Raw genomic sequence first — 14,909 nt, 5'->3', positions numbered from 1 at the left:
ATATCCCGGCCACATCCATTTATAGGACGACAGTGATTGTGCTGGTATCACTGCAGCTCAACCAGTCCCGGCACACACAGGAGAACCCCTGATGTGCAGAGCTGCTGCAGAGCCATTAGAATCCATGAGTGACTTCGACTAGCCGCAGATCAATGCTCCAGGGCCCTATCTATTACTGACATCCAATTATAGCAATGGACGTCCGCTTAGCACTGCTACTAAGTGCTTTAGTCTTTTTTATTGACTTGCTGTCAACGGCCTGCACACAGTGGAGCTATTGGCTAATAATCAGCTATCGATCTATCCACATGTCAGTATCACCAGCATGTTGTTAAGTGTATAAAAGAGTGTGATGGGGCGACAGCACGGTGGTCAGAAAAGAAAGCTATAACACTCCCAACTTGCATGGTTTGTTGTCTCTGAGTCATTAACTAAGCATTTCCCATCATTCAGCATCCTTAATTAGAAAGCTAATTTTGTACAACTTTGATTAGTGCTGGCTTGCAATGAAAGTAATTACCCACCACATTAACTAAGGGAGGAAATTGGCCGTAATTGGGGGAGAAAAAAAAGCTAAGCAAATGTTGAAACAAATGGTCAGGATGCCAGAGACAATACAGTGCAGCAGGGGAATGACAATGAGTCAATAAGAGGCCTACAGGATGAGCGGATGGCTTAACCGTGCTTGGTGGTCGAGCCGGGTCACAAAGCAATGCATGTTTATTGCCCGAGCTGAATGGCAGGCATTGTGATTGTGCCTGCCTGCTTCTGATTAATTACAGTCATTAAGTGGTTAGAAAGTCACCTCACCTGGTGTAAGGGGTGGAATTCACCGGCTGATTAAAATTAATCACAGTCAAAAAAAAATCGGCAGGAGGTTGAGTCCCAGGAGAGCACATGCGCCACAGAGGAGAGATTTAGCCTTTTTCTCTCTCCCTTTTTTCTTCATGCTTCAACCGCTTCTGTATACAAACAAATAAACAATCATGATTTTTTTTCTTTCGTGGACTTTTATTATTCAAAAATACAGCACAAAAAAAATACACACAAAAAGAAAATTGGTTTTCACGCGGTGTGCAAACCCTCAAAGGAGATCTTCATATAATATTAGTATGTTGGTTTCAAAGCTACAGTTAATATTGTTAGTATTAGTTCTCATTAATGTTCTGAGCTTATAGAAGGATAGTAACAGGACTATCTCCCTAACTGCTCTGTACAGTTTGTCAGCAGGTGACGGTCTAACTAGAATCCTACAGGGGGCCCATCCGGACAGCAAACTATCCTCATGTACAGTACACACACACACACACACACACACACACACACACACACACACACTTTTAAAAGGGACTGACAGCTGAAATTTCTTTCTCTGGTCTCACTGTCCTTAATAGTAAGAAAATAGATGCAACATCAAATTTGCCAAGATGTTTCTACAACTGTCACCTCCTCTTCAATCATACAGCACACACACACACGCACACACACACGCACTCACGCATGCACGAACGCACGAACGCACGCATAAAGCCACATATTATTCCCAACTGTACCAGGAGCATTAATAATGTACTGATGAGACCCTGTGTCGCCCCACCTCTTCTGTTTGAGTTATAGATTTTGCCAAGCACAGCACAGCAGAGCATCACATATACATACAAACATCATCTTTATATCATTCGACTGTGTTGTGATTAGATAGGGTTACTTCATCAGGATATTTATATATACAGACAGAACCATTTATGTTATTTCTTAAAAAAAAAAAAAGCACATCCATTACTAAAGTTTAAATACAGTTTTTAAAAAAAACATGAGCTCATGTTTTGGAATACAAAATTAAAAGCTTTAAGACAGTGATATGGGTGTAGTGAAGCTATATGGGCGGGGCGGGTGGGTGTGGGGGAAATCCTACACTTGACCTGATGGAGGCAACAGAAAACAATCAATAGGCTTACTGTGTACTGATACTGTTCTACTGGCTGCAGGCTACAGCTGCCGGTCAGAAGGATGCTACAGACGTAGCACGACACACGCTGGCGTTTGCGCTACGACACAACTCAACTGGGGCAACAAGGCACGATAGAAGTCATAAGAATCCAGCTGTGAGGGCTGTGCAGAGGTGAAGTTACTGGAGGTGCGTAAGGCTAAAAATAAGGAACAGAATAAGGCGCTGGAGCAAAATAGAACAGCCCACTCCAAGTATTCTCATTGTTTTGTTTTTTTCTTGTAAAGTAGCAGACGAGATGAGATGTTAACAATAAAAGAATGGGGATGGTTTACGAGTCAAATAAAACAATAACAGTATGAATTGATGGCTAAAAGTCCTTGCTATTCAAAGACAGTCCAATGGTGACTTAAACTCACTGACTGCACCAACATATATAATATCGAGCAGTGACAAACTGTAAAAATGAACATAAAGCCAAGCGGCTGCGGAGCAACTGGATTCTAAAAAGGCTCATCACATTAGTTCCTCATAAGCGTGCGCTTTCTTCATGTACGCACGCTTTACATCCTTCATTTAAAAGTCTAATTAACACTACAAAAGCCGTGACAGCTTTCATATTGACCACACAGAGAAGGTTAATCAAGATATTGACTTTTTGTAATGCCACTGCAAATAAGGAGGATTACATATGCTGGGACCGCCATGGGTGGTGGGGGGGTGGCCACTATTATAGATGATAAATTAAGACTGGGTGCTCTTGCCCTGCTAATCAGACGTGTGTGTGTGTGTGTGTGTTTGTGTTTAGGGAGGCACTAGATATTCTGCTGGTAACAGGGGTTAGGGGCCTGTTAACAGTCAAACACAATCAAAGCAGATTGCTCAGTGAACCTCGTTGTCCAGATGCCCCCGTTATTTCCCCTCTAAGCTACCTCCTCTAAGATCTCTGAAGGAGGGATTGGGGGTTTGGCGGGGGTGGTGGAGACTTGTCTTTTATTGTTTTTTAAGCTCGGTCAAGAAGCAATAATCCACCCAATCACAAGATCTGGTGGCCTGAACCTCCCCCGCTCACACCCCCCCTAGCCAATCCTGTCCCCTTCAGCCGCCCAGCCAAACAGAGACTGGACAATTCAAACAGCAAATGGTTCAAGCAGCAAACGGCTGACCTACATAGGCATTTTTCAATTCTACCAGTGGGACTATTGTGCACAGATTAATTCAAATCTGGGAATTTTCGTTAAGTGGGTCTTAAGTTTTCCAAAGAATAGAGCGTTTTACTTTGACAATAGATTCATGAAGTTAAAAAACTTGTCAGAAACTAGAAAAGAGTAAATTGCCTGACAAATGATCATACTGTTATGTAGGCGTTAAAAGACGATAAAATGGACTATACATTTCCCAAACTCCTGTTCACATACATTTACATTCACACACACACACACACACACACACACATACAGCTGCACATTTTATACATACGTGCATGCATACAGCTGGCCAATTAGGGGCCTGGATCTGTTTTGTACATACAGTATCTCTACAGCAAGGGCCGTCTTTAAAAAAAAAAAAAAAGAACAAAAAAACATGCATTCAAATATGTACAATATAATTTGTATATTGACCCATACTGCTTTATATCCACACTAATTCATTTTTCAGTGAGAAAGTCCAGGAAGTAAAATTCATAAAAGTTTTTTTTTTTTTTTTTTTTTTTTTAATTTGTATTTGATAAAAAGTTAATGTGCTCTGTTGTGATTCCAGTACAGCTCAATTTCTCTTGTCAGCACCACATCAGAGCCAGGTCTTCATAAGAGAAGTATACTCCCATTTGTAAATTATGAAGAGCTAAAAGTCAGGCAAGTCAGCCCATCCCAGCTCTTGCTTCATCTTCATTGGCTTATGTCCTACTCCCTTCCTCCGTCCTCTCCACTTGTTGCACGTCCCTTCGTTAAAGAAGGGGACAGGCTAGACAATTGAGCCGTCCCTGTTCTGGGCAGGGATCATGACGGGGATGCCCCCCATGCGGCTGAGGTTGGGGCCAGCCATCCTGGAGACGGTAGGTGGGGGCAGAGGGACCTGGCTCGGAGGCCTCTCGAACTCCTCTGATGAGGGGATCTTGTCGTACTGCGGCTTCAGGGCGTACTCGTGCAGGTTGGAAGGCGACATCGAGCCCAGGGAGGAGCGCTGGCTGCCCACAGTGAAGCTGCGCGCCGTGGAAACACGACTCTTAGGAGGAGGCACGTCCTCTCTGAGAGGAAACAGACACAGCAGCACATTTAGACATTAAGATGAGACTGTAAACTCATGAAAATGAGTTTACGAGAATGTCCTGTTGGAGAAACTGAATATGGAAAATCATCTTGTCAGGTGCTATTAACCATAATGAAATGTGATGGTATGTAAGTATAAAAGTCTGGGACTGGCACAGTGAGGAAAACAAATAATGGAGGCGGCGGCAAGAGTCATTTCAAGAGCGAAACATGATTTGACTGAATAAAGAGGAACAAATAATTGGAGTTGGCCCGTTTGATTGGTCGGCACAGCGTCTGCACTGCAGCCACACTGGCTGTGTAATAGCCTTTAGAGACTGAGCTGAGCAACGAAATACAGCTATGCCCTCTACTCCCTCTGCCACCACATTAACAACTAATAAGCAGCAATAATCCAGTTAAATGCTCGATCAAACTGAGCCTGAGGGGCCAGAGCTTGTGTAGTCCGTAGCTTCATGCTGTGGTGTTTCAGCGAATGTGTGTGTCTGTGTATACGAGACAGGACCAGTGGTCTAATCCTCTTTGTCCTACAGTGTGAGCGGTGTCACATTGTGGTCTTAGACAGATTCAGTCCGCAGCAGAGTGATAGTAAGCCCAGGGGTTGTACAGAGCCCGTGGGCCGGATGGAGAGTCGGATGGCGGGGGGGGGGGGAGGTTGGCTCTGGATAGGAGTGGGGGGGCAGCCAGCAGCAGACATGACACAGGATCCACAGAGCAAACAAAGCTTTCAAACTGATTACCACAGCTGTTTATTTGAGGAGGGGTAAAAAAAAGAAAAACGCTGATGGAGGAAAAAAAAAATTTCATGGTTGTTGGAGCTGTTTGTGTGCAAGTGTGTGTGTGTGGGTATCTGAGATGACTGGAGGTCATATTAAAAAGGGACCTAAGAGTAATACTAAAATGTACCCTAAAGCATTTTATGCTCATATTTTTATCCAATAAAATACAAGCTATTCCTCAAATAGTGGAGACTACAACAGTGTTACAAAATATCTTTCCATCAAAACGGAGCTGTGGGTATCTGTGAGCCAAATCTCATTTATGATTTAGTGAGTGTACCTTATCTCATTGCAGATTTCTTTCTCATACTTCTTCCTGTGACGGGCACGGCAACAGCAGAAGAGGATGATGGCGATAATGATGAGGATCAGTAGTACAGCAATTATGGCTCCTGCGATGATGCCTGCAGTGTTGGGGGCTGGAAAACACGAGGAAGAAAAGGGTTGCAAGGTTTGGTAAATGGAATTTGGATAGCAATTACCTGAATATCACTAAAGCAAATACCTTAAAATGAAAGCTCAACAATCACTCTAGATGCTCCAGTCAGTAAAGTGAAAGTTAGACTTTCTGCATAAATGTCACCCAGTGAAACATGAACAGAATCTACCTGACCCTTAAGGATGAGGTTGAAACAGAGGCAGGCAAGTCTAAACAATAACAGGTACAATAAAAGTTAATAAAAGCAACACTGAAGTGTCCGGCTTCTTGTATGACATCATCACTTGAGGTTGACGGTGCTGACACACTGTGGTACCAGAGCACCTACCACTTAAAGATGCTCTGCCCTGTCCACCACACACATGAATTTCTTCTTACGTCAGGTTTTCCTTTATGTAATTATTCCTCCTGTTCATACTGATCACTAAAAGATGACAGGAGCCTGGATTTCCTCATGTGCTTTCAATAGTGATTGGGGAGAAATTCCACAGTCCTTGTTCTTTGTAAAAAATGTGTTCAAATGTTTATTTGAAGCTAATTTGAGGCTTCAGCCATCCAAAAACAAAAATGAATTTTATTCTAGAGAGGCTGTAAGTTTGGAAAATATCTACTTGCTTGATTAACTGAGACTGCTGAAGCATCACATACGCTTTAGATAAACCTCTGAATACATTTTTACACACAAGAATGGTTGTGAATTTTGTTTCCTATCACTTGCATAAGCTAACAAGGCTAATTATTAAGGGATCAGTATGAACTAATGAGTACAGCAGGACAACCTCTTTCAGTGTTCATAGGGGCACCTGACTGTTGTTTTAAGAAACATGCGTGAATGCCGTCATCTGAAACATTGGTTACTACAGTTCATTAATTTTCCATGTTTAGCTGTAATTAACAGGCATGATCTTTAACTGCTGCCACCTTCATCTTTGATTTTAAACACGCAGCTGGGCTTTAGCTGCACTGAAATGTTAATTTTTGACCAATTTATTACAACTGGCTCATTATAATGGATCCCAGATGCTTTACATAAAAACAAATAAAACAGCAACAAACAAAACAAAAGTACTTTTTGACAATATAAGGTAAAGCAATTTAGCCTGATGTTAAGGTCTCGGTTTTTAACCACATGATTGTACACCTTTTTATAGTTAGATTTATAGTTATATTTAGGGGCACACACACTGAGAAGACCATATTATATGTGTTTACGGTACTGCCTCAGCAACAAGCTTTTGTATTCTAAAAGTATAACCATATCTTATCTTGATACTGACAATTTGACAGTAGTTTTAGAAGGCAGTCAGACAGCAGAGCGGGACGTCTAAATGTGAAACAGGCTAAATGCGGGACAGTGCATCAACCTGAAGCTGGCTGGATACTCACGAGGTGTCACGTTGAGAAACAGCACACATTCTTCAGTGCCAACACGGTTGGAGGCAGTGCAGCGGTAGGTGCCAGATGTGCTGGCAGATGCGTTCCTCACGTTAATGGTGCCTCCCACAGGATCTATAGAGAGGGCGAAGAACACATCATTGAAGAAGTGACAGTGTGAAACTGAAAGAGGACCTGTGTGTACGATTTTAAAAACTGTTGTTTGGCAGTGCTTGTCAAAGAGTCCGTTACCCATCACAGAAGAGGCGGGCAGCAGCTTGTTGTCACTGGTTCTCTCCCAGCTGTACTGCAGGGGTTTAGTGCCCTCGTTTGATAAGCACCTCAGCACTATGTCTTTGCCCTCCTGTGTGGGGCCTTCGGCGAAGCACCTGGGCTTGGATGGTTTCACTGTGGAGAGAAAAAGAGTGGAGGGAAAAGATTGAGGTGAAAAACAGCAGACACAGAAACATTCTTCCTACCTGCCAGCCCTGCTATTTGTTTGATGTTGTGAACAAGTTGTGCGCCTGTGTATTGTTGATTTCCTCCTATTCTGGAAGCAGCAGTCATCAGCGTTAATGAGAACAATAATCAGAGTAATTGATACAGCTGCTGTCATTACAGGAGCTGTCACTCAGGACGAAGAAGGGAGTGTGTTTGTGTGCCAGTGGACACAAACACACATGTTCAGAGTTAAGAATGGAGGTAAGGCATCTGAAAGATGAACGTGTGCAAACACTCCTCAGTCAGTCAGAGTGTTGGCAGGAGATGAGATGGGATGGGGGGGATTCAAAAACAAACAGAGCTCCAAATTAAAAGCAGACCCAACTCTAGTGAAAACCAGACACATAGTCAAGCCAGGAGAAGAGGAAAAGCGAAGGGGAGGAGAGGAGAAAGGGAGGGGAGGGGAGAGAAAAAGAGAAAAGGAGTGTGAGGGATAATGTTTGGATAGAGAAATATCTCAGTCTAGTACTGTGTTCACTGACAGAGAGCTGACATCATGGTGTGGTAATGGGTTCGGTATGACAACAAAACACTAGAGTAGGGCTCTCCACATCTACCAGGTGTCAGGCAGGAGGGAAGGGGGCGGGGGGGGGGGGGGGGGGGGGGGGGGGGGGCTTTAGCAGGCCAAAACTGTAAGGATTAGTAGACTGACAGTACAGAGTGCTCCTAGTAATCTAATAAACACACACATGGGGTAAGGACAGAGGGAGGGGAGGAACCAGAGAGCGAGAGAGCAAAAAATTAAGCGAGTGCTGATGGACAGATGGTGGAGTGATGGAGTCCAAGGCTGCGTGGCTCCTAACTCACTGGCCTGCACACTTTGCTACTGTTGTGTTGCACTGAAACACACACACACACACACACACACACACACACACACACACACACACACACACACACACACACACACACACACACACACACACACACACACACACACACACACACACACACACACACACACACACACACACACACACACACACACACACACAGTAAATGTCAAGAGAGCCAAGACATTTTGAATGCATCTTTTAAAAAAGGGTGAAAGTCAACTCGACATGTCGGCCGATGTTAACGCGCTGCTTCTCATATTAGGACCGCTGTCCGCACAGCAGATTTATTTGTTTGAGAGATGAGGTCAGAGGAGAAGGTGACGGAGGCAGCGGGAGCACAGAGAGATAAAGGGCAGAGCGATACAGCCAACCTGGCTCTGTTAAACGAACAATGAACTGAGATTTATGAGTTGCACAAGGCTATCTTGTGGACGAGATAAGTAGAAAGGGATGGCTCGATTGCCGTATGCGCTGCGGTCAGGAGGCGACAGCTGATTGTTGAATTGTAAAGTGAAATATAACCGACTGGTGGGCGCGCTCGCTGGTGGGCAGAATTAAAAGAGATTGGCTCTTGAGCTGAGATCCTGGATGCGATGAGGATGGTCATATCTTGGGCAGGCACAGCTGAATGATTGGATGTGGAGCGTATCGGTGGGGTCTAGTCAAAAACAGTGAACAGTTGTAAGAGTTGTTGACATGTAGCGCTGAGCTGCAGGTGGGTACTCTCCTCCTGTTAACTTCAATGTCCAGCTGTGAGCAGAGGAGAATACACAACGAGGGGATGCTGCCTGCTCCTGTGCAGTACCTGAACATAGGACACCATGTGCACTGTGGGTGACAGCATGCGTGTGTGTATACCTGCATGTGGCAGCAGTGTCACCCAGTGTACATATACTAAGGTGTGTTTATGTTTGTGCACTTCTCCCCTGTTCCTGGGACCATCCACCTTATGACAAGATCAAAATGAAGGTAAAAATGCAGAGCAGGCAACATGTCCTCGCCTCTCCTTGTCAGTGTTTCTTTGCTAAGAACACCCCTGCCCCCTGGGGTCAATAGCTAGCAGCCTGTCAGCTTCAGTAGCCTCCAGCTATCTCTCTCTCTCTCTCTGTGCACACTCTCTTATGCACACACATGCACACTAGAGCTGTAAACGCCTGCTGTTTAACCACAATCCAATGACTAAGATTTACATTTTGGTCACTTAGCGAAGGCTGTTATTCACAGCAGCTCACAAAAGAAAACTAAAAATCAAATCAAGCAACCAAAATAAGCACAAGAACCAGAAGAAATAATCTCTAGTAGATGCAACAAAATAGTAACAATAACTCTAGTTGATGTTTGAAGTAATATTTTCTGAATAGAGGCACAAAGTGTTTTTGGTTCATTTAACACAGGCACATGAATGTAATGCAAATGGATTAATGGATAATTCACATTATGTATAATAATTAGTATTTGCATGGGAAGGGGGTCTGTTGTAAACACAAGTAGCTGTTAGCCAGCAGCTGCTCTCATGTCTCCCTGGGTCTTTTAGCTTGTGTTAGGCAGAAACTCTCCCACTCTCTGCCTGCTCTCGGATGATAGGTGAGCTGAACATTCACTGTCACACACACACACACACACACACTCTCTCTCTCTCTCTCTCTATACCACACACTCACTACGTATTGAGCTATTCCTTAAAAGGAGCTACATTACTTGTACACCACATTTAAGTAAGGAAACCTGCAATGCTTAGATCTGGCAGGGGGGTCAACTCAAGGTAACTGACTCTAATAGTAATTTTTACATTAACATCCAAGCTCAGCTTGTACTGTTTTTACTCCATGCAGAATTAGGTTCTCTTAACAATACGACTCAAACAAGGAAGTTGTTTAAAAAAAAAACAAGCTGCAATAATGACAAAAAAAAATACAAAAATTACAAATAGAAATGTTAACAGGAAGATCAGCCTGCTTGCTAACCTCTCACTGGTGAGGAATGTGGATCTGCTGCAGGGAGGACAAACTGTCACAGCGAGTACACCCACATTCTGTATGTATCAGCTGTGACGTCAGCACTGATTACGTTTTTTTTTTGTGTGATGTTTCTGGTCAGATCAGTTTTTGGGATTAAATAACCTCCTTGAGGGCTGCGTCAATGATTCTAAAGTTAACTGTAGCTCTCTTATTAAAACTACGAGAAGTGCTAAAGAGAATTGGTGACTAATAAACCTGCTTGTTTTCTTTAATAGTCATTCTGGTTGAGCTAGTCTGTGCGGTGCAGTCACTTTTGTACACACGATCATGTCAACAAGAGCAGCAGCCATTTTCTGAAGCTCGATCTATCTATAGAGAGAGAGCGAAACTGTTTCTGATAACAGGGCTGTGATAACAACACAATACTGAGCTGATCTCACAACACAGGCCAGTGCAGCACATGTGACTTGTTTTTCCCATATGCAAATACCAGGCAGGTTTCGGGAAGGCATTTCACTTTGGACATCGTTTAGTCAGTTGACCGACCAGCGAGGCCACTGTGCCTGAATGTGTGTTTGCCTAGGGAGGGAATCATCTGACTTACACAACTCTGATGTGTCATTCATCTCACATCTGTGCTATAAAAAAGCCAGCTGAGTGCATCGACTGTATTTCTACACATTCATTCAAAGGACAGAATAACACTGTATTTTGTAATATCCAGATTATTTGTTTGATTACCTTTGTCTGCACTATCTAAGGTGATGATGAAGGTTTCAAATTCAACAGGTAATCATTAGAGCTGTAATTGATGTAGTCGATCAACAGATAATCATTTTACTAATCGACTAATAATTTTTTGGGCATTTTTTTAAGGAGAAAAAAAGAAAATAACATATTACATATATCTGAATGAATAGTTTCTGTTTTATTCTGGTTTATTTAGTCCTCTATGAGATAGCAAACTAGATCTCTTTGGGTTGTTGGCAGTTGGTTGGGGCAAAACAATATATTTGAGTGCATCATTTTTGGCTTTGGGAAACTGATCAATCAATTAATTGAGAAAATTAATCAGCAAATGTATCAATAATGGAAATAATCATTGGTTACAGCTCTATTAATCATATTATTACAAAGAAATAAATATAATTATGTGAAATATTTGCATAGCAACAGCATTCAAACATTCAGTTCATTTAAAATGAGTGCTGTCATTTAAAAGAGAAACTGATAAACTGGAAGGCACAATCAAAACTAATGAATAATAAATCATGGCTGTAATGTTTAGTGTTAAAAAAATGAAGAGGATTATCATTTTAGAAAACAACAGAGCATCTCGGGTGAATACAGCATTGTATCACAAAGGGGGCAATGCTCATCAGCCTCTGGGAAGGTTATGCACTCGATTTTTTTAGAAGGGATTACATCAAAACAGCCAAGGAGGGCAAAGGGCGTGTGATTTGGTGCATTTCTGCTGTGTGGTGAGATTGAATTTAAACCGTGTGAGAGAGAGAGAGAGTGAGAGAGAGAGAGAGAGAGAGAGAGAGAGAGAGAGAGAGAGAGAGAGAGAGAGAGAGAGAGAGAGAGAGAGAGAGAGAGAGAGAGAGAGAGAGAGAGAGAGAGAGAGAGAGAGAGAGAGAGAGAGAGAAAAAATAGATTAACACCAGGATGCGTTCAGTGGTTTGTCTTTCTGTAACGATCGCTCCACTCACCCATGACGATCAGCAGCATCTTCCTGCTGCGAATGCCTGGAGCTTTCTTCACCTTACACTGGTAGGTCCCCGAGTCGGACGATTTCAGCCCCGTCAGGTTGATGGAGGCGTCGCCGTTCTTGGGGTCGGCTGCGTTGAAATGGACTCGACCCTTCATGGGTTCGTAGTAGTCTTCATAGGCCCTGTCGCCTGAGTACAGGATCACCTGGTCATGGAAAGGGACACTCTGAGTTAGGGAGGTTAAACTTAGAATGGAGGTGCTGTATTTGACTTATCTGTTTATAAAAATATAAAGAATAAATAAAGTCCTTCGAGAAAACAAATAAAACCTTGAAATGACAGTTGTGTGCTTTCTGAAAGTTAAAGCACTGCTCACTGAACCAACTAAAATATATGGAAGAGAGAGAGTACCCTCCTCTTTTATCTCTGCAGTGCCCTTCAGTCTGGCAGCTTGTGCAGCTTTGCCCTTTCTGTGCTTAAGAAGAATGAAGGTGGAACAAACAAAGCGACCACTGTGGAGCCAAATCAACACCTGCTGTGTCAACAAAGACCTTTAGCCCCCCAATTCTGTCCAAACCGCCTCCACACCCTACACACATACTGTCTAGGTGCTGAAAGCAGTGAGGAAATGCCTAGAAATGAAGGCCAGGTGGAGCCAACAAGAAGCCTTGTAGCTTGTAGCGTGGGGGATATGGTGGATGGGGGGGGGGGGGGGGGGGGGGGGGAGATAAAAAACATGGGTAAGAAGAACAAGGAGGTGTGAAAAGAAAAGCAAACAAAAATGAAAAGAGTTCTCATTCTCTTTCACACACACACAGTGGTGTATTCCTCCACATTTCCTTGGAGACGCTCATCAACAGGCTTTTCTGTGCCATGATCAACACCAGGCGTACGCACAGCAATACCCCCGGGTGGAGACAAGGGAAAAAAACAAAAAACTAAACATGGCAAGAGGAGAGAAAGAATAATGAACCATCAGAAGAAGCACAGCACTCAAAGTGAGCACGAGAGGAGCGAAACAAAGGGATGCAGGGGGAAGTTTGCCTCACTTGCCGCGTTTCTGACTGAAGACTAGTTTTGTGGAGCAGCAGCGGTGCCAAAGGTATGCTCACAATGGGGCTGCGTGTCATCTTGTACAGATTAGCCGTATAAACAGGTAATTCTGTTTAAATTCCACCCGGTTCTCAGGGGAGGCGAAACTTCACCGGGGATCAGGACATCAGCAGTAATAACAGTGATATGCGAGATGAGACCGCTGGAGAAGAGGAAATGAAATTGCCCCCGAGCTCAGCCAGACAAGAACTCTCACTTGGGTTAAAAACACTTCACAGGCGCACACAGATGGAAGTGCTTACACACGTGCACACCTCTAGTAAAAAACAAATTAAATAAAAAAATCTGTACTGCACAATAACCTTGAGAATCATGATCCAATGGAAAAAAAGAAAAGAAATCCCATAAAGAGCCCAGGGAATGAAAATGAAAAAAAAAAGGGCAAATGACTAGACAAGCTGGCGGGGCTGGAGAGGACAGAAAAGCAGCGCTGTCTGAGTGTGTGTGCTAACAGTGTGTTTCATAACAGGTAGGACACTCAATGATACAATCGCCACCTGGTCTGGGTATTCTCAGTGGACGGATCGTGCTGCAGAGAGGTACAGACCTCTATTGGTCAGGCTTAGTCTCATCAGACACATGTAAAAAGATGAGGTCATTGTCATGTGACGCTGTTGCTCTGGGGGAGGGAAGAGGAAGAGGCGCAGATCATTTGAGAGGCAAAGCAGAGCGGCCGCGCTAACCTGTATACTCTAAACAACCTGCAAGATCAAAGAGGAGGGAGCTTTTCACTTGAACGGCTGCCATCGCGCTTTAACAGGAACAGCACTGCAAGGTTAAAGCAGAATCACTACCTGAAAATAGAAAGTAGTGTCCTTCAACAGTAAGAATAGAAGGAATGTAAGAAAACACTGATACACACATACAATTTTCACCAAACAGCATCACGGCTTTACGTCCAAATCCTCCAATACTGTGTCAACATACACAAACTCCTGTCGCAATAACTTCGGTAAACAAAAGGCTCACTCCTGTGGTATTTACGCCGTTCGAACATTTGGTTCCGTTATTGTTTTTCCCCGGTTGTTCTCACAGTGGTGATAAATACTCAGGGCGCACCCTTGTTTCAGCTAATCTGCTCACCGACAATGAGAGCCAAAATGCAAATGATTTGTTACTGTAGGCATGTCTGGCATCTCTCATTCAAACCCAACAAAGCAACATGCATTAGCTATGCTCCGCCACCCTCAAAAAGACCCCGGTGATATGTGGTATATGTCAGATGAATGGGGCCATCAGTCCCCACTAGACATTTGTAGTGAATAAATAATGTTCTGCCATAACTTCTGATTGCATCAATGCAAATACCCAGCTGGGACATATAGTTCATAAAATATGTACACAATTCTTAAAGTTAGAGTCACTTTCACGTTAATCTTCCTGACTGCAAAAATAGGGTCTTTAGTTTTGAGCTATATTGTGGGCTCATCCTGTGGTCAGTCCCCCACTTTAAAGCTGCATCTGATATTAGCTGCTTCTTTAACAGCAGGTCAGACTGGATTTGCTCATCTGAGGACACGGGAGCAAAAGGCTCACCATCATCTTCAGTCATCTGGGACCCTCTGGCTATGAAGTTTAGCCTTCATTCTCATTTCCTTTGTCTGACCTGGTAGCCTTGGTCCAAGCAGATCGGCCTAATCCTATCGAACGCTGTCACATATATTAAGCAGTCCGTTGTAATTAAAATGCTGCTAATTACGAGGAATTTAGTCCGTGCATGACTTCATATTGGTTAAAGGCTATATCAGTGGGAGCGTGTGTATGTAGCGAGTAAAATCTGATAGGTCAAGGAGAACAAATGCGTTCAGAGAGACATGTCTGGCCAGTGTAAATTCAGTGAGCACACAGGCTTTAGTTTATTATACAGAAAATAACCGGAGGAAACAGATGCATTTTACACATGTCTACAGATGCATTCACAATATGAGAGGAAAAGGCCCTACTAGGGAACCATCGCTGATATGTACTCCACCAGCTTT

At 43.4% G+C, this 14,909-nt stretch overlaps 1 protein-coding gene across 1 annotated transcript in view; it reads right to left on the bottom strand.

Moving 5' to 3' along the window:
* Positions 1-990: 990 nt before the first annotated feature.
* cxadr (CXADR Ig-like cell adhesion molecule) overlaps positions 991-14,909 on the bottom strand; it is a 40,818-nt gene continuing 26,899 nt past the window's right edge. The window contains exons 3-7 of the mRNA XM_062433255.1: positions 11,818-12,022; positions 7,063-7,218; positions 6,823-6,945; positions 5,278-5,416; positions 991-4,196 (exon numbers count right to left, since the gene is read on the bottom strand). Of these exons, the coding sequence (XP_062289239.1) occupies positions 3,914-4,196; positions 5,278-5,416; positions 6,823-6,945; positions 7,063-7,218; positions 11,818-12,022 (906 nt within the window). The 3' untranslated portion in view covers positions 991-3,913. The remainder of the gene's footprint in view (positions 4,197-5,277; positions 5,417-6,822; positions 6,946-7,062; positions 7,219-11,817; positions 12,023-14,909) is intronic.

Source organism: Scomber scombrus, chromosome 14 (genome assembly GCF_963691925.1).
Source record: "Scomber scombrus chromosome 14, fScoSco1.1, whole genome shotgun sequence".
NCBI lineage: Eukaryota > Metazoa > Chordata > Actinopteri > Scombriformes > Scombridae > Scomber > Scomber scombrus.
The sequence above is the reverse complement of the archived record's forward strand: the minus strand, read 5'-3'. Positions and strand labels throughout refer to the sequence as shown.